This window comes from Carcharhinus amblyrhynchos, unplaced genomic scaffold, assembly GCF_965287045.1.
Source record: "Carcharhinus amblyrhynchos unplaced genomic scaffold, sCarAmb.v2.hapA scaffold_665, whole genome shotgun sequence".
Lineage (NCBI taxonomy): Eukaryota > Metazoa > Chordata > Chondrichthyes > Carcharhiniformes > Carcharhinidae > Carcharhinus > Carcharhinus amblyrhynchos.
Genome location: NW_027650405.1, coordinates 17940 through 42860, shown reverse-complemented (window position 1 = coordinate 42860; position 24921 = coordinate 17940). Strand labels below are relative to the sequence as shown.

Sequence of the window (24921 nt, the reverse complement as noted above, 5' to 3'; positions counted from 1 at the left end):
GGACAATTTTTTCACCTAGAGGGTGGTGAGTGTCTGGAACAAGTTGCCAGAGGCAGTAGTAGAGGCGGGTACAATTTTGTCTTTTAAAAAAACATTTAGTTACATGGGTACGATGGGTATAGAGGGATATGGGCCAAATGCGGGCAATTGGGATTAGTTTAGGGGTTTTAAAAAAAAAGTGGCATGGACAAGTTGGGCCGAAGGGCCTGTTTCCCTGCTGTAAACCTCTGGGACTCTATAATAACTCAGTGTTAATGCCAGAATGACCGATTAAAAATCCTGGATGAAATGAACATGTGGATTGTGTGAAGAAAAGGCCAGAAAAAACTTTTATTATTTTCATTACATTTTGAAATGAAATCAATTCTCACTCACACAGTAACCCTGAATTTCAGCATCTCCAGTATCCCACTGTAAACTCTCCCATCACTATCCACCCCCCGCGTCCTGTCTGACAGACAGTGTCCACCCCCCATAGTGAGAGTGACTCCACCCCCGGGGGGAGTGTGATCCCAGCGAGTGACCCCAGTGAGAGTGCCTCCCCCCTCTGGGGGGATGGGAGAGTTAGTCCCTGGGGAGAGGGGGAGTGACCCTGGGGGGAAGGGGAGTGACCCTGGGGGGAAGGGGAGTGCTCAGTGACTGACCACAGTGAGAGTGACCTCAGTGAGAGTGACTCCCTGCGTAGGGGCCACTTAACCCCACTAGTGAGAGTGACACCCCCTCCCGGGGGAGGAAAAGTGACCCCAGTGAGAGTGACTCCCCCGGAGCAAGGAGGGTGACCCCAGTGAATGACCCCAGCGGGTGACGCTAGTGAGGATGACTCCTCCTCCAGGGTGGGGGGTGAGGGGGGAGTTAGCATGACCGCGAGGGGGAGGGGGAGTGACCTCGAGGGGGGCTGGGAGTGTAACGCCCCCCTCCCCACCCCGGGGTGGGAGTATGACCCTCACTCTCAGGCTACATTCTAATCTGGAACAAGGGAAGGGTGAATGGCTGAGGTCTGCGTTGGGGGATTGTGGGAAGTGGGACCAAGTCCATGAGCTCCTGCAGTTGGGGGCAAGGGGAATCAGTGAGGGTGAGTACAGAGAGGGTGGGAGATAAAGAGTGCACGGATTCTCAACAACCTGCAGCTGAAGCTTTGCATCATTACGGAACAAAGTCTACCTTGTGTGATGGATCCCTGCATCTGCCAACGTTCCTGAGAGTCGGAAGTCCCCAGTTTGTCCTTGGAGAGAGCCGAAGTTATCAGCCCTGAAACACACAAACAAAACTCCCACTGAGCAACAGGACCTGGATACAGAGATATAGAGATATACAGGTATACAGGTATCTCACAATACCAATCTATATAGATATAGAGCTATATGGAGATATGGATACATATAAACAGCTATAAGTGCCTTTAACATTGTAAACCTTTCCAGCACATTGCTCTGGTCAATATATGACAGGTGTTATTTTCCAGCTGGGATCGCCCCAAGGTCGGAAAATCCCGCTCAAGGTCAGCAGATTTTTGGGTGGTCCACGCACCGCTCCCCCCACCCCACCCCACCCCTCCCCTCTCCTCACCCGCTCGGATTCTCGGGGTGGGCAGGATGGGAACACTTTGCCCAAAGTCTCATAAAGCAATAGGTCAGGTGACCAAAAGCTGGATCAAAGAGGGAGTTTTAAGGAATCGTTGAAAGAGGGAAAGTGGGTTAGCACTGCTGCCTCACAGCGCCAGGGACCCAGGTTCGATTCCCGGGGACACGGTGACACAGTGGGTTAACACTGCTGCCTCACAGCGCCAGGGACCCGGGTTCGATTCCCGGGGGCACGGTGACACAGTGGGTTAACACTGCTGCCTCACAGCGCCAGGGACCCGGGTTCGATTCCCAGGGACACGGTGACACAGTGGGTTAGCACTGCTGTCTCACAGCGCCAGGGACCCGGGTTCGATTCCCGGGGGCACGGTGACATAGTGGGTTAACACTGCTGTCTCACAGCGCCAGGGACCCGGGTTCGATTCCCAGGACGGTGACACAGTGGGTTAACACTGCAGCCTCACAGCGCCAGGGACCCGGGTTCGATTCCTGGGGGGGGGCACGGTGACACAGTGAGTTAGCACTGCTGTCTCACAGTGCCAGGGACCCGGGTTCGATTCCCGGGGGCACGGTGACACAGTGGGTTAACACTGCTGTCTCACAGCGCCAGGGACCCGGGTTCGATTCCCGGGGGGGGGCACGGTGACACAGTGGGTTAGCACTGCTGTCTCACAGCGCCAGGGACCCAGGTTCGATTCCTGGGGGAGGCACGGTGACACAGTGAGTTAGCACTGCTGTCTCACAGTGCCAGGGACCCGGGTTCGATTCCCGGGGGCACGGTGGCACAGTGGGTTAACACTGCTGTCTCACAGCGCCAGGGACCCGGGTTCGATTCCCGGGGGGGCACGGTGACACAGTGGGTTAGCGCTGCTGTCTCACAGCGCCAGGGACCCGGGTTCGATTCCCGGGGGGGCACGGTGGCACAGTGGGTTAACACTGCTGTCTCACAGCGCCAGGGACCCGGGTTCGATTCCCGGGGACACGGTGACACAGTGGGTTAGCGCTGCTGTCTCACAGCACCAGGGACCCGGGTTCGATTCCCGGGGGGGCACGGTGGCACAGTGGGTTAACACTGCTGTCTCACAGCGCCAGGGACCCGGGTTCGATTCCCGGGGGGGCACGGTGACACAGTGGGTTAGCACTGCTGTCTCACAGCGCCAGGGACCCGGGTTCGATTCCTGGGGGGGGGCACGGTGACACAGTGAGTTAGCACTGCTGTCTCACAGTGCCAGGGACCCGGGTTCGATTCCCGGGGGCACGGTGACACAGTGGGTTAACACTGCTGTCTCACAGCGCCAGGGACCCGGGTTCGATTCCCGGGGGCACGGTGACACAGTGGGTTAGCACTGCTGTCTCACAGCGCCAGGGACCCGGGTTCGATTCCCGGGGGGGGGCACGGTGACACAGTGGGTTAGCGCTGCTGTCTCACAGTGCCAGGGACCCGGGTTCGATTCCCCGGGGGGGCACGGTGACACAGTGGGTTAGCACTGCTGTCTCACAGTGCCAGGGACCCGGGTTCGATTCCCGGGGGGGCACGGTGACACAGTGGGTTAGCACTGCTGTCTCACAGTGCCAGGGACCCGGGTTCGATTCCCCGGGGGGGCACGGTGACACAGTGGGTTAGCACTGCTGTCTCACAGTGCCAGGGACCCGGGTTCGATTCCCCGGGGGGGCACGGTGACACAGTGGGTTAGCACTGCTGTCTCACAGTGCCAGGGACCCGGGTTCGATTCCCCGGGGGGGCACGGTGACACAGTGGGTTAGCACTGCTGTCTCACAGTGCCAGGGACCCGGGTTCGATTCCCCGGGGGGGGGCACAGTGACACAGTGGCACTGCTGCCTCACAGCGCCAGGGAACCAGGTTCAATTCCCAGCTGGGATCACTGTCTGTGTGGAGTCCGCATGTTCTCCCAGTGTCTGCGTGGGTTTCCTCCGGGTGCTCTGGTTTCCTCCCAAAGTCCAAAAGACATGTAGGTTAGGGTGCATTGACCCGAACAGGCGCCGGAGTGTGGCGACTCGGGGATTTTCACAGTAACTTCTTTGCAGGGTTAATCTAAGCCTACTTGTGACTATTAAATAAACTTTGAGATAGAGAGGGGGCAGATTTAGGGAGGGAATTCCAGACTTGGGGCCTAAGGAACTGAAGGCACTGTTGCCAGTGGTGGAGTGACGGGAATCGGGGGATGTTCGAGAGGCCGGAATTGGAGTAAACGCCTCTGAGGTTTTTTTATTTTTTCACAGAACGTTGGTGTCACTGGCTAGCTTTATTGCCCATCCCTAGTTGCCCTTGAGAAGGTGGGAGTGAGCTGCCTTCTTGAACACCTGCAAGTCCCTGTGGTGTAGGTACACCCACAACGCTGTCAGAGTGGGAATGCCAGGAATTTGATCCAGTAACAGTGAAGGAATGGTGAGGAACCTGGAGAGAAGATTCAACTGGTGTCGTTCCTGGGAATCTGTGGCCCTTCTACTCAGTGGCAATGGTGGTGGGTTTGGAAGGTGCTGCCTAAGGAGCCTCGGTGAGTTGCTGCAGTGCATCGTGTCGATGGTACACACGGCTGTCACTGTGTGTCGGGGGTGGAGGGAGTGGGGGGGGAGATTGGGGGACGTTGCAGTTGAGTGGGGCTGCTCAGTCCTGGGTGCTGCTGAGCTGCTCGAGTGTTGGTGCTGTGCTGAATGTGGAGATTACAGAGGCAGGGACGGGGAAGACCATCGGGGGGGGGGGGATTAGAAAACAAGGATGGGGATCTTTAATTAGATCATCCCATAATATTCAAACTCTGTGGAACACAGCTTCATCCATGGTCTGAGGTTTGAATTGGTTGAGTCCTGCTCTCATCCTGCACCTTCTCTGAGGGGAAATCTCCCCTTCCTGAGGTGCTGCAATCGGGTGTGAACGTAGAAGGAGGAGGCCATTCGGCCCTTCGAGCCATTTTGATGGTGGCTGATCGTCAAATTCAATATCCTGATCCCCTCCCCCCCCCGATATCCCTCGATCCCTTTAACCCCAAGAGTGATATCTAATTCCTTCTTGAAATCAGACAACGTTTTGGCCTCAACTACTTTCTGTGGGAGTGAATTCCACACATTCCCCACCCTCTGGGTGAAGAAATTTCCCCCCACCTCAGTTCTAAAAGGTTTCCCCCTTATCCTCAAACTATAACCCCTAGTTCTGGACTCCCCCACCATCGGGAACATTCTTTCTGAATCTACCCTGTCTAACCCTGTTAGAATTTTATAAGTTTCTATCAGATCCCCTCTCACTCTTCTCTAAACTCCAGTGAATATAATCCTAACCGATTTAGTCTCTCCTCATTTGACAGACCTGCCATCCCAGGGATCAGCCTGGTAAACCCTCGCTGTGCTCCCTCTATAACATCCTTCCTCAGATAAGGAGACCAAAACTGTACACAATACTCCAGGTGTGACCTCACCAACACCCTGTACAATTGCAGCAACCCAGAGTTCAGTATCACTGTAACAAAACCCCCACCCCTTCAGATAACAGTCAGAATTCCCAGAAACATCCTGAATAATGGGTTCTGTTTCAAACGAGTTATAAAAATAAACAGCAAGAAATTTCTGAGTAACAATAGTCCAGCTGCCTGTTCAGTTTGAGGAAATGGTTATCAGCTTCAGCGTGACTGAGTGATGATCTGTCTCTTGCTCGGAGCTGCTGTGAGTAACTTTGATTAATAAATGTCTGATTTGAAAGTCTAGACATTGCAGAGACTTCCTGTCTCACTTACCCTCATAGCTGTAAGGAAGTGAATCCTGTGACATTAAACCCCATCCAGCACTTCCTTCCATCATCTCGTAGCTCCGTTTCAGTCCAGCAGGTTCATTCACAGCCACAGAACTCCCTGGATCAGCTTTTGAATTTTCTGTTGTGAAACCTGGTTGGTTAAATGGAAGATGAAAAGATAGAAAAACCCAGAGCAAACTACCCACAAGACACAAGTCAGGGGTGTGATGGAATACTCTGCACTCGTCTGGGTGAGAACAGCTCCAACAACACTCCAGATACTCAGTGTTCTGCTCAGGGACCAAAGTGAAACTGGGACTGCTATTGTCATAGGTCTATTGCAGCATGACATCACTTGGAGGGAAGTGTGTCATGTGGTCCAGTCTTGGTTTCACTTTGTCCTGTGAACGGAGTATACACACAGCTCTGCTGCTGATGTCTTCAAGCTTCCCACCTTTATATAAATGTTCCCAAGTGTCTTGCCTAAATAAATGTGTTTCCCCAATCCCTTTTGAATAATTGGAGTTTTTATATCATCACAAAAGCTGAACATGGTGTTTGGCAGTGTGTCAGCAAGGTTAAATACAGGCAGCACAGCCTTAGATGGTGCTACAGAACTCAGTGGAGTTGCAGTATTGGAGAGTGTTGAAGTTATAGTGTGGTGACTGTACAGCAAAGCCTGGCGGACACAGTGAGTTAGCGCTCAAATAAAGTAGGGGCATAGATCGGGTGGATAGGAAGAAATCTTTGCCTTGGTAGAGGAGCCAAAAACCACAGGGCACAGATGTAAGGTCAGAGGCAGGAGATTGAGAGAGGATTTGAGGAAAAAGCTTTTCACCCAGAGAGTGGTGGGACTCGCTGCCTGAGAGGCGAGTGGAGGCAGGAACACTCATAATATTTAAGAAGCATTTGGATGAGCTTTTGAAACGAGCCAGCATACACGTGCTGCAAAATGGGATTAGAATAGATAGTTGTTTGATGGCCAGCACACACATGATGGGCTTATTTCTGTGCTGTAAAATTCTTTGATTTGTTTTTGTATCAACTGTTTAAAGTGAAATTTACCTTTTTGTCTGAAATATCCTTCACTTAATTAATGTTTAAATTAATGTTAATTAATGTTTAAATTATAAAACATAGATTAGAACATAGAACAGTACAGCACAGTACAGGCCCTTTAACCCTCAATGTTGTGCCGAGCTATGTCCAAACCCAAGATCAGTCTATCCCACTCTCTATCATTCTGGAGTGCTCCATGTGCCTATCCAATAACCGCTTGAAAGTTCCTGAAGTGTCCGACTCCACTATCACAGCAGGCAGTGTATTCCACACCCCAACCACTCTCTGAGTGAAGAATCTACCTCGGACATCCCTCCTATATCTCCCACCATGAACCTTATAGTTATGCCCCCTAGTAACAGCACGTCCACTCTATCTATCCCTCTCATCATCTTATAAACCTCTATTAAGTTATATTGCTTTTAGTTGGTTTGTTATAGGGATCCTCCGCTGCTATTCTTTCTGTGACCTTCATGGGGGGTTTGTTTGCTTGAAGCAGTTCTGGGGATGATAATAGAGCTCAGGGTGCAGTAACTGAGAGTCACTGCCGGTTACATGTGGACAGGGGTCTGGATAAACACATTCAGTGACACACGCTGCAGAATCTGCGTGATGTGTGGGGGAACTTTATAGATTTTCGAATGTGAGAACATTGGTCCAATCTGTCTTTCCCACGTTGGCGCACGATACAACATGTGGTGTTTGAAAGTCACCATAAAGATTCTCACCGTCATATGACAACACATGGCCACTTTTCCCCTCATAGATCACGTGTCGTTTTGGCAAAGCTTCTTTGTGTGATCTCTCATTCCTCCTGGAACTGTCTTCTGCAGGGACCCTGCTGATAGTTCCCTTATACAGAATCTCTGCTGGGGTACCCTGTATCAGAGCGGAATCAATGAGAATGACCATTACTGAGTGAGTGAGACAGTCAGTACAAGAGTAAAGCAAACTGTTTGCATCATTTGGTAAAGACACAACATACGGACAAGCTGGAATAGGTTAGGCCTCACCAGCCAAAGGAGCAATTAGAATGCCTAGAATCCCGACAAGGAGGCCATTCAGCCCATTGAGTCTGCACCAAGTCTCCCACAGAGCACTGTCACCGTCCCCCGAGCCCATTCTGTTAACACCACACACTTACCCCACTCATCCCCTGACCGAAACACCTTGAGACAATTAGGACAATTTTGCAAATCATAAAAATGTAGTAGTTGATGTAGTTTATACTGGTTTCCAGCAAAGCCTTTTACAAAGTAGACTTATAAAGAAGGTAAACTCACACAGGATACGGGGTAATTCAATAAACTGGAATCAAAATTGGCTCAGCTGTAGGAGACAGGGTCAGGGTCAGGGTGGGGGTCAGGGTCGGGGTCAGGGCCGCCGGGGTCAGGGCCGCCGGGGTCAAGGTCAGGGTCGGGGCCGCCGGGGTCAGGATGACAGAAGGCTGCTTTACTGACTGGAAGCCAGGTCCAGTGGCATACCACAGGGACCTGTACTGGGCTCCCAACTATTCGTCATTTCTATAAATGACATTGATGACGATGTAGGGGGGTAGGGTCAGTAAGTTTATGGATGACACAAAGATTGTGGTTAACAGTGAGCGCAGAGTGAAGGAGATACAGATGGAATAGTCAAATGGGCAGGTAAGTGGCAGATGGAATTTAATCCTGGGAAGTGTGAGGTGATACACTTTGGAAGGAGAGATTTAACAAGAAATTACTCAATGAATGATAGGATACCAGGGATTTCTGTGGAATGGCGGGAACGTGGAGTGTTTGTTCACAGATCAGTAACTCTGGACAGAGGAACAGAGCAAACACGGAGAGCCCTTTGTCAGAGCTGCAGGGAATTGAAAATAGAATAAGATTTATATTCCTGTGGTGGGGGCGGGGTGCGGTGGGGTGCAGTCGGGGCTGGATCGAGGGCCAGCGATTGCTGGAGGCTGGGGAGAGATTGGCAAAGACGTCGGGGACAAAAAGGACAAATAAAAATGGAGCTGATCGTCGCTGGGAATGGTGCTAACGGCAGCCATCACTCACCCATGATCAAAACCAATGGCAAAGGGCCGAATGGCCTCCTCCTGCTCCGAGTTCCGTGTTTTTATCAGGAGATTAAAACGTGTAAATGTCAGGACAAAGTAAGCACGAGGGGGTGACCCAACACGTGGCCCTAGGGGAGCTGGGAGAGGGGAAATTGGGGGGCAGGGGAAGATGGAAGAATGAAACTGTGGAAGAAAAGAAATTAAGTTGATAGAAATAAAAATGGGTGAAGGTGGAGGAGAGAGTTCACTCTGACATTGCTGAACTCAGTGTTCAGTCTGGAAGGCTGTTCAGTGTCCAATAGGAATATGTGGCACTGGGATTCGCTGGGACATTGCAAAAGGACAAGGATGGACGTGTGGACGGAGAGTGGGGTGACACAGTGACGCAGCAGGAAAGTCTGGGTCCTGTTTGCAGACAGGCTGAAGATGTTCCCAGAGTGGACCAGGATGTCCCGGAGGGAGTGGTCCCTGCGGAATGCTGACGGGGGGGGGGGTGCAGGGGCGGTGAGGGGAGGATGTGTTGAGTAGTGGTGTCATACTGGAGTTGGCGGAAATGGCAGAGGATGATCCTTTGAATGCGGAGATTGGCGAGGTGAAAAGGGGAGCCTCTCCTGGTTCTGGGAGGGGGGGAAAGGGTGAGAGCAGTGAGCCGGGGGAATGGGGTGCACAAGGTGGAGAGCCCTGTGAACCATGGTGGATGGAAAACCACAATTGAGGAAGGAGGAAGTCACACTGACAGAGTTACTTTGGAAAGTGGCAGCATTGAAACAGGGGTGAGGGAACGGAGAGAATGGGATGGAGTCCAGGCGGGATGTGGGGCGTGAAGAACTGGAGTCAAGACAGTCGTGGGGGTGGGTGGGCCTGTAATGGGTACAAACGGACAGTTCATCGTCAGAAATGGAGACAGAGAGATCGAGAAGGGCAGGTGTTGGAGACGGAGAGTGTGAAGGACAGAGAGGTGGAAACTTCCTCCTTTCGAGTGACTGAGTCCAATTTCTCATTTTACCTGAATGATGGAACCGCGGAATAAAGCTGCAGCTTCCGGGGGAACTCGGCATCCAGGAGCCCCGTGACCACCATTTCCACATTGAACCAGACACAATGGGGAATCTACCAATAGAAACACATCCCGAAAACACATGACCAACAGAAAATCGATCCAAAAGAACACACTTCCAGGTCAAACTTTCCCCATTAACATTCCAATAACGTACAGAAAAAACAAAGGTGAAATGTCTGCTCTGTTTTGCAAGTAGCAATCTCTCACACCAACTCCGGAAACAACACTAACAGGGTCAGTGCCGAGGGAGCGCCGCACTGTCAGAGGGTCAGTGCCGAGGGAGCGCCGCACTGTCAGAGGGTCAGTGCCGAGGGAGCGCCGCACTGTCAGAGGGTCAGTGCCGAGGGAGCGCCGCACTGTCAGAGGGTCAGTGCCGAGGGAGCGCCGCACTGTCAGAGGGTCAGTGCCGAGGGAGCGCCGCACTGTCAGAGGGTCAGTGCCGAGGGAGCGCCGCACTGTCAGAGGGTCAGTGCCGAGGGAGCGCCGCACTGTCAGAGGGTCAGTGCCGAGGGAGCGCCGCACTGTCAGAGGGTCAGTGCCGAGGGAGCGCCGCACTGTCAGAGGGTCAGTGCCGAGGGAGCGCCGCACTGTCAGAGGGTCAGTGCCGAGGGAGCGCCGCACTGTCAGAGGGTCAGTGCCGAGGGAGCGCCGCACTGTCAGAGGGTCAGTGCCGAGGGAGCGCCGCACTGTCAGAGGGTCAGTGCTGAGGGAGCGCTGTTTCTGATACCTTACCTCTTTGGTTGTCACGGAGACTGGGTGTCAGTGAAGTGACGGAAGGATCACTTTGTGATGTTGGGGACAATCGTTGCTGTTTCCTTTCTGTGAAAAGCAAAATGAAAATATCAATTTCAGTTGATTAAATCAGCAAAGAAAACAGGTAACCAGTGACTTTCATCAGAACATAAGAACTAGGAGCAGGAGTAGGCCATTCAGCCCCTCGAGCCTGCCCCACCATTCAATAAGATCATGGTTGATCTTTCCGTGGACTCAGCTCCACTTACCCGCCCGCTCACCATAACCCTTAATTCCTTTACTGTTCAAAAATTTATCTATCCTTGTCTTAAAAACATTCAATGAGGGAGCCTCAACTGGGCAGGGAATTCCACAGATTCACAACCCTTTGGGTGAAGAAGTTCCTCCTCAACTCAGTCCTAAATCTGCTTCCCCTTATTTTGAGGCTATGCTCAAGATCGGAAAGATCTTGAATAACTTTTTTGTTTCGGTCTTCACGGAGGAGGACATGAATAATTTGCTGGGTGTTAGCGATGGAAAGGTGGTAGGACTGGAAGGTCTCAATGACATTATTGTTACTAGAGAGGCGGTGCTCGACAGACTGGAGGGACTGATTGTGGACAAGTCCCCAGGACCGGATGGAATGCATCCGAGGATTCTGAAAGAAATGGCGGAGGTGATAGTGGATGCCTTGGTGGTTATTTTCCAGACGTCGCTGGATTCCGGGGAAGAGCCGGAAGATTGGAAAACGGCTAATGTTACGCCGTTGTTTAAGAAGGGTGGCAGGCAAAAGGCAGGGAATTATAGGCCGGTTAGTTTAACGTCTGTTGTAGGTAAAATGTTAGAATCCGTCATCAAGGAGGAAATAGCGAGGCATCTTGAGAGAAAGTGCTTGAAAGAGCAGACGCAGCACGGTTTCGTTAAAGGGAAGTCGTGTCTGACAAATTTACTGGAGTTCTATGAGGATGTGTCTAGGGCGGTGGATAGAGGAGAGCCGGTGGATGTGGTCTTTCTGGATTTTCAGAAGGCGTTTGACAAGGTACCTCACAAGAGGTTATTGCAGAAGGTCAGGGGACGTGGAGTTGGGGGTAGGGTGTTAGCGTGGATAGAGGATTGGCTGTCAAATAGGAGGCAGAGAGTGGGGGTCAATGGGTGCTATTCGGATTGGCGGATGGTGACTAGTGGAGTGCCCCAGGGGTCGGTGCTGGGGCCTCAGCTATTTACCATTTATATAGATGATCTGGAGGAGGGAACCGAGTGTATGGTGTCGAAATTTGCTGATGACACCAAGATTGGTGGAACGGCAAATTGTGCAGAGGGTGTGGAGAGTCTACAGAAGGATCTAGATAGGCTGGGCGAATGGGCCAGGAACTGGCAAATGGAATTTAATGTTGGCAAGTGCGAGGTGGTCCACTTTGGTAGGAATAATGGTAGGAAGGATTATTACTTACGTGGAGAAAAACTGCAGCAGGCGACAGTGCAGAGGGAACTCGGGGTCCTTGTGCATGAGTCGCAAAAACCCAGCCTGCAGGTGCAGCAGGTGGTCAGGAAGGCGAATGGGATGCTGGCCTTCATAGCGAGGGGGATTGAATATAAGAACATAAGAAATAGGAGCAGGAGTAGGCCATCTAGCCCTTCGAGCCTGCCCCGCCATTCAATAAGATCATGGCTGATTTGTCGTGGCTCAGTTCCACTTTCCCGCCCTCTCCCCATAACCCTTAATCCCCTCTCTTATCAAAAACCCATCAACCCGCGTCTTAAAAATATTTAGCGAGGTAGCCTCCACCACTTCAACGGGCAGAGAATTCCAGAGATTCACCACCCTTTGAGTGAAGAAGTTCCTCCTCAACTCCGTTCTAAACCGCCCCCCCTTTATCTTGAGGCTGTGCCCCCTAGTCCTACTGTCTTTTTTGAGCGGGAAGAGTCTCTCCACCTCTATCCTATCCATCCCATTCATCATCTTATACATCTCAATGAGATCTCCCCTCGTTCTTCTAAACTCTAACGAGTACAAGCCTAGTTTATTCAGCCTCAAGTAGGGAGGTCTTGCTGCGGCTGTACAGGGCATTGGTGAGGGCGCAGCTGGAGTACTGTGTGCAGTTTTGGGCGCCGTACTTACGCAAGGATACTTTGGCCTTGGAGGGAGTGCAGAGGAGGTTTACTAGGCTGATGCTGGAGTTGAGGGGGTTGAGCTATGAGGGGAGGCTGAATAAACTAGGCTTGTACTCGTTAGAGTTTAGAAGAACAAGGGGAGATCTCATTGAGCCGTATAAGATGATGAATGGGATGGATAGGATAGAGGTGGAGAGACTCTTCCCGCTCAAAAAAGACAGTAGGACTAGGGGGCACAGCCTCAAGATAAAGGGGGGGGCGGTTTAGAACAGAGTTGAGGAGGAACTTCTTCACTCAAAGGGTGGTGAATCTCTGGAATTCTCTGCCCGTTGAAGTGGTGGAGGCTGCCTCGCTAAATATTTTTAAGACGCGGGTTGATGGGTTTTTGATAAGAGAGGGGATTAAGGGTTATGGGGAGAGGGCGGAAATGTGGAACTGAGCCACGACAGATCAGCCATGATCTTATTGAATGGCGGGGCAGGCTCGAGGGGCTGGATGGCCTACTCCTGCTCCTATTTCTTATGTTCTCCCTAGTTCTAGTTTCACCTGCCAGTGGAAACAACTTCCCTGCTTCTATCTTATCTATTCCCTTCATCATCTTATATATTTCTATAAGATCTCCCCTCACTCTTCTGAATTCCAATGAGTATAGCCCCAGTCTACTCAGTCTCTCCTCATAAGCCAACCCTCTCAACTCCGGAATCAACCTAGTGAATCTCCTCTGCACCCCCTCCAGTGCCAGTATATCCTTTCTCAAGTAAGGAGACCAAAACTGTACACAGTAACGCCAGGTGTGGCCTCACCTCCACCTGGACCAGCTCCAGTCAGGTCAGTGACGGTCTTATAGTGGAGCAGGTTCGAGAGGCTGAATGACCTGCTCCTACTCCGAATCTGTATGTTTATACAAAGGGGATTGGAAATCTGGAACTCTCTCCCACAAAAGTCTTGGGATCGAGCGCATGTTTTAAACCTGGGATTGGCAGATGTTTGATTGGGTGATGGGATTGAAGGAGGATTGGTCAATGATCTATAAATGGTGCAAGTGGGTGGATGGGCTGAATGGCCTCTTCCTAGAGTCACAGAGTTATACAGGTTTACAGCATGGAAACAAATCCTTTGACCCAACTTGTCCACGCCGCCCTTTTTTTTTAAACCCCTGAGCTAATCCCAATTGCCCGCATTTGCCCCATATCCCTCTATACCCAACATACCCATGTAACTATCTAAATGCTTTTTAAAAGATAAAATTGTACCCGCCTCTACTACTGCCTCTGGCAGCTCGTTCCAGACACTCACCACCCTCTGTGTGAAAAAATTGCCCCTCTGGACACTTTTGTATCTCTCCCCTCTCACCTTAAACCTCTGCCCTCTAGTTTTAGACTCCCCTACCTTTGGGAAAAGATATTGACTATCTCGCTGATCTGTGCCCCTCATTATTTTATAGACCTCTATAAGATCACCCCTCAGCCTCCTACGCTCCAGAGAAGAAAGTCCCAGTCTATCCAGCCTCTCCTTATAACTCAATCCATCAAGACCCGGGAGCATCCTAGTAAATTTTTTCTGCACTCTTTCTAGTTTAATAATATCCTTTCTGTAATAGGATGACCAGAACCCCACACAGTATTCCAAGTGTGGCCTTACCAATATCTTGTACAATTTCAACAAGACGTCCCAACTCCTGTATTCAATGTTCTGACCAATGAAACCAAGGATGCTGAATGCCTTCTTCACCACTCTGTCCACCTGTGACTCCACTTTCAAGGAGCTATGAACGTGTACCCCGAGATCTCTTTGTTCTGTAACTCTCCCCAGTGCCCTACCATTAACTGAGTAAGTCCTGCCCTGGTTCAATCTACCAAAATGCATCACCTTGCATTTGTCTAAATTAAACTCCATCTGCCATTCGTCAGCCCACTGGTCCAATTGATCAAGATCCCGTTGCAATTGGAGATAATTTTCTTCACTGTCCACTATGCCACCAATCTTAGTGTCATCTGCAAACTTACTAACCATGCCTCCTATATTCTCATCCATATCATTAATATAAATGACAAATAACAGTGGACCCAGCACTGATCCCTGAGGCACACCGCTGGTCACAGGCCTCCAGTTTGAAAAACAACTCTCTACAAGAACCCTCTTCCCTGTCAAGAAGCCAATTTTTTATCCATTCACATACCTCACCCTGGATCGTGTGAGATTTAACCTTATGCAACAACCTACCATGCGGTACCTTGTCAAAGGCCTTGCTAAAGTCCATGTAGACAACATCAACTGCACTGCCCTCATCTACCTTCTTGGTTACCCCATCAAAAAACTCAATCAAATTTGTGAGACATGATTTTCCACTCACAAAGCCATGCTGACTGTCCCTAATCAGTCCTTGTGTCTCTAAATGCCTGTAGATCCTGTCTCACAAAATAGGTTCTAACAATTTACCTGCCACAGGTGTGAGGCTCACTGGCCTGTAGTTCCCAGGCTTTTCCCTGCAGCTCTTTTTAAACAAAGGCACAACATTTGCCACTCTCCAATCTTCAGGCACCTCACCCGTGACTATCGATGATTCAAATATCTCTGCTGGAGAACCTGCAATTTCCTCCCTAGCCTCCCACAGTGTCCTGGGATACACTCCATCAGGTCCCAGGGATTTATCTACCTTGATGCACTTTAAGACTTCCAGCACCTCCTTCTCTGTAATATGTACATTCCTCAAGACATCACTATTTATTTCCCCAAGTTTCCTAACATCCATGCTTTTCTCAACAGTAAATACTGATGAGAAATATTCACTTAGGATCTCACCCATCTCTTGGGATCTGCACATAGATGACCTTGTTGATCCTTAAGAGGCCCTACTCTCTCCCCTGTTACTCTTTTGCCCTTTATGTATTTGTAGAAGCTCTTTGGATTCTCCTTTGCCTTATCTGACAAAACAATCTCGTGTCCCCTTTTTGCCCTCTTGATTTCTCTCTTAACTCTATTCCTACACCCCCTATGCTCTTCAAGGGATTCATTTGATCCCAGCTGCCCATGCATGTCATGTTCCTCTTTCTACTTCTTGACCAGGGCCTCAATATCCTGAGTTATTCAGGGTTCCCGACTTCTGCCAGCCTCGCCCTTCACTCTAAGAGGAATGTGTTTACCCTGAACCCTGGTTAATACACTTTTGAAAGTGTGCCACTTACCAGATGTCCCTTTACCTTCCCACAGACTCCCCCAACTAACTTTTGAAAGTTCCTGCCTGATACCATCAAAATTAACCTTGTCCCAATTTAGACTTTTAACTTTTGGGCCAGACCTATCATTCTCCATAGCTATCTTAAAACCCGTGACTTAAATATATTTAGCGAGGTAGCCTCCACCACTTCAACGGGCAGAGAATTCCAGAGATTCACCACCCTTTGAGTGAAGAAGTTCCTCCTCAACTCCAATCTGAACTGCGTTCTCCCCCTCTTATCTTGAGGCTGTGCCCTCTAGTCCTGCTGTCCTTTCTAAGCGGGAAGAATCTCTCGACCTATACCCTATCCATCCCCTTCATTATCTTATACATCTCTATAAGATCCCCTCCTCATCCTTCTAAACTCCAACGAGTACAGACCCAGTCTATGTAGTCTCTCTTCATAGTCCAACCCCCTCATCTCCAGTATCAGCCTAGTGAACCTCCTCTGCACTCCCTCCAAGGCCAAAATATCCTTGTGCAAGTGTGGCGACCAAAACTGCACACAGTGTCCAGCTGCAGCCTCACCAGTGCCCTGTACAGTTGCAGCAAGACCTCCCTACTTTGATATTCTATCCCCCTCGCTATCAAGGCCAGCATCCCATTCGCCTTCTTGATCACCTGCTGCACCTGCAGACTGGGTTTTTGCGATTCGTACACAAGGACTCCCAGGTCCCTCTGCACCATAGCACGCTGCAGCTTTTCACCCTTTAAATAATAATCCCTCCTACTATTATTTTTACCAAAATGGATAACCTCACACTTGCTAACATTGTACTCCATCTGCCAGGTCCTCGCCCACTCACTCAGCCTATCCAGATCCAGTGTGTGCAGTTTTGGTTGCCACACTTACACAAGGATATTTTGGCCTTGGAGGGAGTGCAGAGGAGGTTTTCTAGGCTGATTCCGGAGTTGAGGGGGTTGAACTATGAGGAGAGGCTGAATAAACTAGGCTTGTACTTGTTAGAGTTTAGAAGAATGAGGGGAGATCTCATTGAGACGTATAAGATGATGAATGGGATGGATAGGATAGAGGTGGAGAGACTCTTCCCGCTCAGAAAGGACAGTAGGACTAGAGGGCACAGCCTCAGGATAAAGGGGGAGGTGGTTTAGAACGGAGTTGAGGAGGAACTTCTTCACTCAAAGGGTGATGAATCTCTGGAATTCTCTGCCCGTTGAAGTGGTGGAGGCTGCCTCGCTAAATATTTTTAAGACGCGGGTTGATGGGTTTTTGATAAGAGAGGGGATTAAGGGTTATGGGGAGAGGGCGGGAATGTGGAACTGAGCCACGACAGATCAGCCATGATCTTATTGAATGGCGGGGCAGGATCGAAGGGCTAGATGGCCTACTCCTGCTCCTATTTCTTATGTTCTTACGTTCATAGAAATCCAATAAATTTATTAAACACGACTTCCCCTTAACGAATCTGTGCTGCGCCTGCTCGATCAAACCATTCTTTTCCAGGTGCCTCGCTATTTCTTCTTTGATGACGGATTCTAGCATTTTTCCAACTACAGACGTTAAACTAACCGGCCTATAATTCCCTGCCTTTTGCCTGCTACCTTTTTTAAACAGCAGCGTAACATTAGCCATTTTCCAATCTTCCGGCACTTCCCCGGAGTCCAACGACTTCTGATAAATAATTCCTAAGGCATCCACTATCACCTCTGCCATTTCTTTGAGAACCCTGGGATGCATTCCATCCGGTCCCGGGGACTTGTCTACCTTCAGCCCCATTAGTCTATCAAGCACTACCTCTCTAGTGACAGTAATCGCATTCAGGCCCTCATCTCCTACCATCCCTCTATCTTTAATATCCGGCAAACTATTCGCGTCCTCCTCCGTGAAGACCGAGGTAAAAAACTTATTTAAGGCCTCAGCCATTTCCTCATCTCCCACCACTAAATCCCCCCTCTCATCCTCTAAGGGTCCAACATTCACTCTAGCCAGCCTCCTCTTCTTTATATATTTGTAAAAACTCTTACTGTCCTTTTTTATATTTAGTGCTAGTTTAGCTTCATAGTCTGTCCTTCCTTTATCAACTTCTTAGTCATTCTTTGTTGAAATCTCCCCTTCAGGGTGTTAGTCCCCCTCCAGTTCAGGTGTAACCTGTCCCTGTTGAACAGGTCACCCCTTCCCCAGAAAAGATCCCAGTGATGCAAAAATCTAAATCCCTGCCCCCTGCACCAACTCTCAAGCCAGGCATTCATCTGCCTAATCCTCCTATTCCTGCTCTCACCAGCACGTGGGTACTGGGTTAGTCCTGACATTACTACCTTTGGGTCCTGCCCGTTAACCTCCTGTTCCTGCTGAAGGAAAGGAGAAACCTCCCAAACCAACAAGAAACATCAACCGAGACTCGGAGCGGCTCAAGGCTCTAACACTGAATATCTGAGATGTTCATCTTTCTGTCAACTTCCACTTACCCATCTCCATCACATACCATATTTGGAAGAATCCACTGGCCAATGAAGAGCCATGGGTAGTGACCCCTGCTGACCTTTGCTGTGTTCTGCCGTATAGGCTGTGGCGGTGAGCAGTGGGACTGGTGTTCCCTACAAAAGAGAACAGACACCGACTAAATCCCCAGGGTGGAGGCTGTTATTTATACTGCAGTTTCAAAACCCCTCTTCCCTTTCCAATAGACCCCCAAAATAATCCCAACCGCCCCCCCTCACTGTGGGATAGAGCCCCATTCTCACAGCACCCCCCCTTTGTGGAATAGACCCTCCCCACCATCCCAGCCACCACCCCCTCCCCCGTAGAATAGACCCTTTCCCCCGCTCCCAGCCCCCTCCCTGTGAATCAACCCCCCCTCTCCAATTCTGCCAGCTCCTTACCTGTGTGATAGAGCCCTGTCTCTCTGCTCCTGTCAGGTGCCTGAATGTCAGATTGAGGGTGGGAGGCTGGGAGACGCGCTGTGTCTGTGTCAGTCTGCTGTCCAGCAGTCGGTTACTATTATACGATGAAGTTTGGTGACCGAGAGACAGGAAACCTGGGTTGAAAAAGAGTTTGAACAATTCCATCAGATAGCAGCTGTGAACAATAGTCAGGCTGGGATCAATCCAGTGAGTCAGAATTTCAATTCAGATGTGTCAGGGTTTGGAAATGTTTCCGTACTTTATTGATGGAACAAAGAACAGTACAGCACAGGAACAAGCCCTTCGGCCCTCCGAGCCTGTGCCAATCATGGTGTCCGAACTAAACTAAAAAAACCTCTGCCCTTACACAGTCCATATCCCTCTATTCCCTCCCTATTCATGTCCCCATCCAGATGCCTCTGAAATGTTGCTAATCTGCCTGCTTCCACCCCCTCCTCTGGCAGCGCGTTCCAGGCACCCCCCACTCTCTGTGTGAAAAACTTCCCCTGCACATCTCCCTTAAACTTTCCCCTCTCACCTTGAACCTGTGCCCCCTTGTAATTGACATTTCCACCCTGGGAAAAACCCTCTGACTATCCACACTGTGCCTCTCATAATTTTGCTGACCTCTGTCAGGTCTCCCCTCAGTCTCCATCTTTCCAGTGAAAACAATCCTAGTTTATCCAACCTCTCCTCATAGCCAACACTCTCGAGACCAGGCAACATCCTGGTGAACCTTCTTTGCACTCTCTCCAAAGCTTCCACAACCTCCTGGCAGTGTGGTGACCAGAACTCCACGCAATGCTCCGAATGCGGTCTAACCAAGGTTTTAGATAACTGCAACATGATTTCTCAACTCCTGTACTCAATACATCCCTTCCACAGATCCTGACTGTACAACTGTACAGCTTAGGTGTTTAAAAGAAAAGGGCAGCATGGACAAGTTGGGCTGAAGGGCCTGTTTCCGTGCTGCTAACCTCTACGACTCGATGACTCGCAGAATCTTTAACTCAATTCAAATGGAGAGGGTATTGCAGGTGTGGGATGACAGAGGTGTGTATTAGGCTGGCATCTCAATATTACTGACAGGTTTGTGGTCCATGGAATCATGAGCACTGCTGAGACCGAAAGGAGCAACAATTGCTTCAGAGAAAGGTGACAGTAAATTGTGAGACTGAATTGGTCAGGGACACTTTCCAACCTCAGGCTGGAGATTGGTTTGCTGTGAATTCCTGGCTCCAATGATCAAACAGAGAATTATTCTGTTTCTTTTCGATTTAATTTTCAGTTTGAACCCTGGGCTATCAATCAGTTCAGAGCCACTGGCCAGGATTTTACATTCCTGCTTGGACAAGGCTCCTAAAATCTCAGCTGAGGCCAACGGCAAATTCCCTTCTGGGAGCCGGTAAAGTGGTGGCCACCATCTCCTTTACACAGAAACAAGTCAGGAGTGTCATGGAAGATACCTGGACAGTGGTATTCCCGTGCATCTGGTGCCCTTGTCCTTCCAGGCTTTAGAGATCCCAGGTTTGGAAGGTGCTGTTGAAGGAGCCTTGGCGAGTCGCTGCAGTGTATCCTGTCGATGGTACACACCATGGTGAGGGGAGTGATTGGTTAAGGTGATGGATGGGCTGCCAATCGTGTGGCTGCTTTGTGCTGGAATCTGGGGGACCTGATAGAAATCTACAAGATTCTGAGGGACACGGACAGAGCGGATAGTCAGAAACACTTTCCCCAGGGTGGAAGAGTCAATTACTGGGGGGGGGGCACAGGTTTAAGGTGTGAGGGGCAAGGTTTAAAGGAGATGTACGAGGCAGATTTTTTACACAGAGGGGGGAGGGTGCCTGGAACTCGCTGCCGGGGGAGGGAGTGGAAGCGGATACGATAGTGTGTTTTAAGGGGCATCTTGACAAATCCATGAATAGGATGGGAATAGAGGGATACGGTCCCGGAAGGGTAGGGGGTTTAGTTCAGTCGGGGGCAGCATGGTTGGTGCAGGATTGGAGGGCTGAAGGGCCTGTTCCTGTGCTGGAATTTTCTTTGTTCAGATTAATCCATCATGAACTTCCTATCACAGAAAATGGTTCATCTTCAAGGGCGAAGAACATTCTGGAAGAATCTGTGTTTTATTTGTATTTCATTTGTGGGACATGGGCGTCGCTGGGTTGCCTTTGGAGGGCAGTTGAGAGTCAAACACATTGCTTTGAATCTAGAGTTATCTACAGGCCAGACCAGATGTGGGTGGCAGATTTCCTTCCCTAAAGGACATTAGTGAACCAGATGGATTTTTTCGACAATCAACAATGGTTTCACAGTCATCAATAGATTCTTAATTCCAGATATTTTTTCTTGAATTCAAATTCCACCATCTGCCTTGGTGCCCAGAACATTAGCTGAGTTTCTAGATTAATACAACATAGAACATAGAACATTACCGCACAGTTACAGGCCCTTCCGCCCTCAATGTTGTGCCGAACTATGTCCGAACTCAAGATCAGTCTATCCCACTCCCTATCATTCTGGTGTGCTCCATGTGCCTATCCAATAACCGCTTGAAAGTTCCTAAAGTATCCGACTCCACTATCACAGCAGGCAGTGTATTCCACACCCCAACCACTCTCTGAGTAAAGAATCTACCTCGGACATCCCTCCTATATCTCCCACCATGAGCCTTATATGGGCAGCACGGTAGCACAGTGGTTAGCACTGCTGCTTCACAGCTCTAGGGTCCTGGGTTCGATTCCCAGCTCGGGTCGCTGTCACATTCTCCTCGTGTCTGTGTGGGTTTCCTCCGGTGCTCCATTTTCCTTCCACAGTCCAAAAATGTGTGGGTTAGGTTGTTTGGCCATGCTAAAAGTTGCCCTTAGTGTCCTGAGATGCGTACGTTAGAGGGATTAGTGGATAAATACATAGGAATATGAGGGTAGGACCTGGGTGGGATTGTGGTCCGTGCAGACTCGATGGGCCGAATGGCCTTTTCTGTACTGTAGGGATTCTAAGTCTAAGATATGCCCCCTAGTAACAGCTACATCCACTGAGGAAATAGTCTCTGAATGTCCACTCTATCTCTCCCCCTCATCCTATAAACCTCTATTTTATAAATATATAAAAAGGAAGAGGCTGGCTAGGGTGAACGTTGGTTCCTTAGAGGATGAGAAGGGGGACTTAGTGGTAGGGGATGGGGATATGGCTGAGGTCCTGAATAACTTTTTTGTTTCGGTCTTCACGGAGGAGGACGTGAATAATTTGCTGGGTGTTAGCGATGGAAAGGTGGTAGGACTGGAGGGTCTCGATGACATTACTGTTACTAGAGAGGTGGTGCTCGACAGACTGGAGGGGCTGATTGTGGACAAGTCCCCAGGGCTGGATGGAATGCATCCGAGGGTCCTGAAAGAAATGGCGGAGGTGATAGTGGATGCCTTGGTGGGTATTTTCCAGACGTCGCTGGATTCCGGGGAAGTGCCGGAAGATTGGAAAACGGCTAATGTTACGCCGTTGTTTAAGAAGGGTGCCAGGCAAAAGGCGGGGAATTATAGGCCGGTTAGTTTAACGTCTGTTGTAGGTAAAATGTTAGAATCCGTCATCAAGGAGGAAATAGCGAGGCATCTTGAGGGGAACTGCTTGATAGAGCAGACGCAGCACGGTTTCCTTAAAGGGAAGTCGTGTCTGACAAATTTATTGGAGTTCTATGAGGATGTGTCTAGGGCGGTGGATAGAGGAGAGCCGGTGGATGTGGTCTTTCTGGATTTTCAGAAGGCGTTTGACAAGGTACCTCACAAGAGGTTATTACAGAAGGTCAGGGGGCATGGAGTTGGGGGTAGGGTGTTAGCGTGGATAGAGGATTGGCTGTCAAATAGGAGGCAGAGAGTGGGGGTCAATGGGTGCTATTCGGATTGGCGGATGGTGACTAGTGGGGTGCCCCAGGGGTCGGTGCTGGGGCCTCAGCTATTTACCATTTATACAGATGATCTGGAGGAGGGAACCAAGTGTAGGGTGTCGAAATTTGCTGATGACACCAAGATTGGTGGAACGGCAAATTGTGCGGAGGGTGGGGAGAGTCTACAGAAGGATCTAGATAGGCTGGGCGAATGGGCCAAGAACTGGCAAATGGAATTTAATGTTGGCAAGTGTGAGGTGGTCCACTTTGGTAGGAATAATGGTAGGAAGGATTAATACTTACGTGGAGAAAAACTGCAGCAGGCGACGGTGCAGAGGGACCTCGGGGTCCTTGTGCATGAGTCGCAAAAACCCAGCTTGCAGGTGCAGCAGGTGGTCAGGAAGGCGAATGGGATGCTGGCCTTCATCGCAAGGGGGATTGAATATAAAAGTAGGGAGGTCTTGCTGCGGCTGTATAGGGCATTGGTGAGGGCGCAGCTGGAGTACTGTGTGCAGTTTTGGGCGCCGTACTTACGCAAGGATATTTTGGCCTTGGACGGAGTGCAGAGGAGGTTTACTAGGCTGATGCCGGAGTTGAGGGGGTTGAGCTATGAGGAGAGGCTGAATAAACTAGGTTTGTACTCGTTAGAGTTTAGAAGAATGAGGGGAGATCTCATTGAGACGTATAAGATGATGAATGGGATGGATAGGATAGAGGTGGAGAGACTCTTCCCGCTCAGAAAGGACAGTAGGACTAGGGGGCACAGCCTCAAGATAAAGGGGGGGGCGGTTTAGAACGGAGTTGAGGAGGAACTTCTTCGCTCAAAGGGTGGTGAATCTCTGGAATTCTCTGCCCGTTGAAGTGGTGGAGGCTACCTCGCTAAATATTTTTAAGACGCGGGTTGATGGGTTTTTGATAAGAGAGGGGATTAAGGGTTATGGGGAGAGGGCGGGAATGTGGAACTGAGCCACGACAGATCAGCCATGATCTTATTGAATGGCGGGGCAGGCTCGAAGGGCTGGTTGGCCTACTCCTGCTCCTATTTCTTATGTTCTTATGTCACCTCTCATCCTCCTCCGCTCTAAAGAGAAAAGCCCCAGCTCCCTCAACCTTTCCTCATAAGACCCACCCTCCAAACCAGCCACCCATCCATCGTGAAGGCCACCTTGGAGAACGTTTACCCAAAGATCAGAGGCTGAATGCCTGTGACCACTGAAGTGTTCGCCAGCAGGAAGGGAACAGTCTTGCCTGGAGATTGTCGAGTGACGGCCAAGGTGGTCTTCACATAAGAACATAAGAAATAGGAGCAGGAGTAGGCCATCCAGCCCTTCGAGCCTGCCCCGCCATTCAATAAGATCGTGGCTGATCTGTTGTGGCTCAGTTCCACATTCCCGCCCTCTCCCCATAACCCTTAATCCCCTCTCTTATCAAAAACCCATCAACCCGCGTCTTAAAAATATTCAGCGAGGCAGCCTCCACCACTTCAACGGGCAGAGAATTCCAGAGATTCACCACCTTTTGAGTGAAGAAGTTCCTCCTCAACTCTGTTCTAAACCGCCCCCGCTTTATCTTGAGTCTGTGCCGTCTAGTCCTACTGTCCTTTCTGAGCGGGAAGAGTCTCTCCACCTCTATCCTATCCATCCCATTCATCATCTTATACGTCTCAATGAGATCTCCCCTCATTCTTCTAAACTCTAACGAGTACAAGCCTAGTTTATTCAGCCTCTCCTCATAGCTCAACCCCCTCAACTCCGGTATCAGCCTAGTAAACCTCCTCTGCACTCCCTCCAAGGCCAAAATATCCTTGTGTAAGTGCGGCGACCGAAACTGCACACAGTACTCCAGCTGCGGCCTCACCAGTGCCCTATACGGCTGCAGCAAGACCTCCCTACTTTTATATTCAATCCCCCTCGCTATGAAGGCCAGCATCCCATTCGCCTTCCTGACCACCTGCTGCACCTGCAAGCTGGGTTTTTGCGACTCATGCACAAGGACCCCGAGGTCCCTCTGCACCGTCGCCTGCTGCAGTTTTTCGCCACGTAAGTAATAGTCCTTCCTACCATTATTCCTACCAAAGTGGACCACCTCACACTTGCCAACATTAAATTCCATTTGCCATTTCCTGGCCCATTCGCCCAGCCTATCTAGATCCTTCTGTAGACTCTCCCCACCCTCCGCACAATTTGCCGTTCCACCAGTCTTGGTGTCATCAGCAAATTTCGACACCATACACTCGGTTCCCTCCTCCAGATCATCTATATAAATGGTAAATAGCTGAGGCCCCAGCACCGACCCCTGGGGCACTCCACTAGTCACCAACCGTCAATCCGAATAGCACCCATTGACCCCCACTCTCTGCCTCCTATTTGACAACCAATCCTCTATCCACGCTAACACCCTACCCCCAACTCCATGTCCCCTGACCTTCTGTAATAACCTCTTGTGAGGTACCTTGTCAAACGCCTTCTGAAAATCCAGAAAGACCACATCCACCGGCTCTCCTCTATCCACCGCCCTAGACACATCCTCATAGAACTCCAATAAATTCATCAGACACGACTTCCCCTTAATGAAACCGTGCTGCGTCTGCTCTATCAAACAATTCTCCTCAAGATGCCTCGCTATTTTCTCCTTGA

General features: G+C 50.1%; 1 protein-coding gene across 1 annotated transcript in view; it reads right to left on the bottom strand.

The window, feature by feature from the left end:
- The window catches only part of LOC145339773 (nuclear receptor corepressor 2-like), a gene marked incomplete at both ends in the record, with an annotated part of 85181 nt that overhangs the window by 46440 nt on the left and 13820 nt on the right, over positions 1-24921 (bottom strand). The window contains 7 exon segments of the mRNA XM_080184301.1: positions 1162-1248; positions 5327-5473; positions 7110-7260; positions 9432-9535; positions 10218-10304; positions 17991-18102; positions 18388-18542. Coding sequence (XP_080040427.1) covers positions 1162-1248; positions 5327-5473; positions 7110-7260; positions 9432-9535; positions 10218-10304; positions 17991-18102; positions 18388-18542 — 843 coding nt within the window.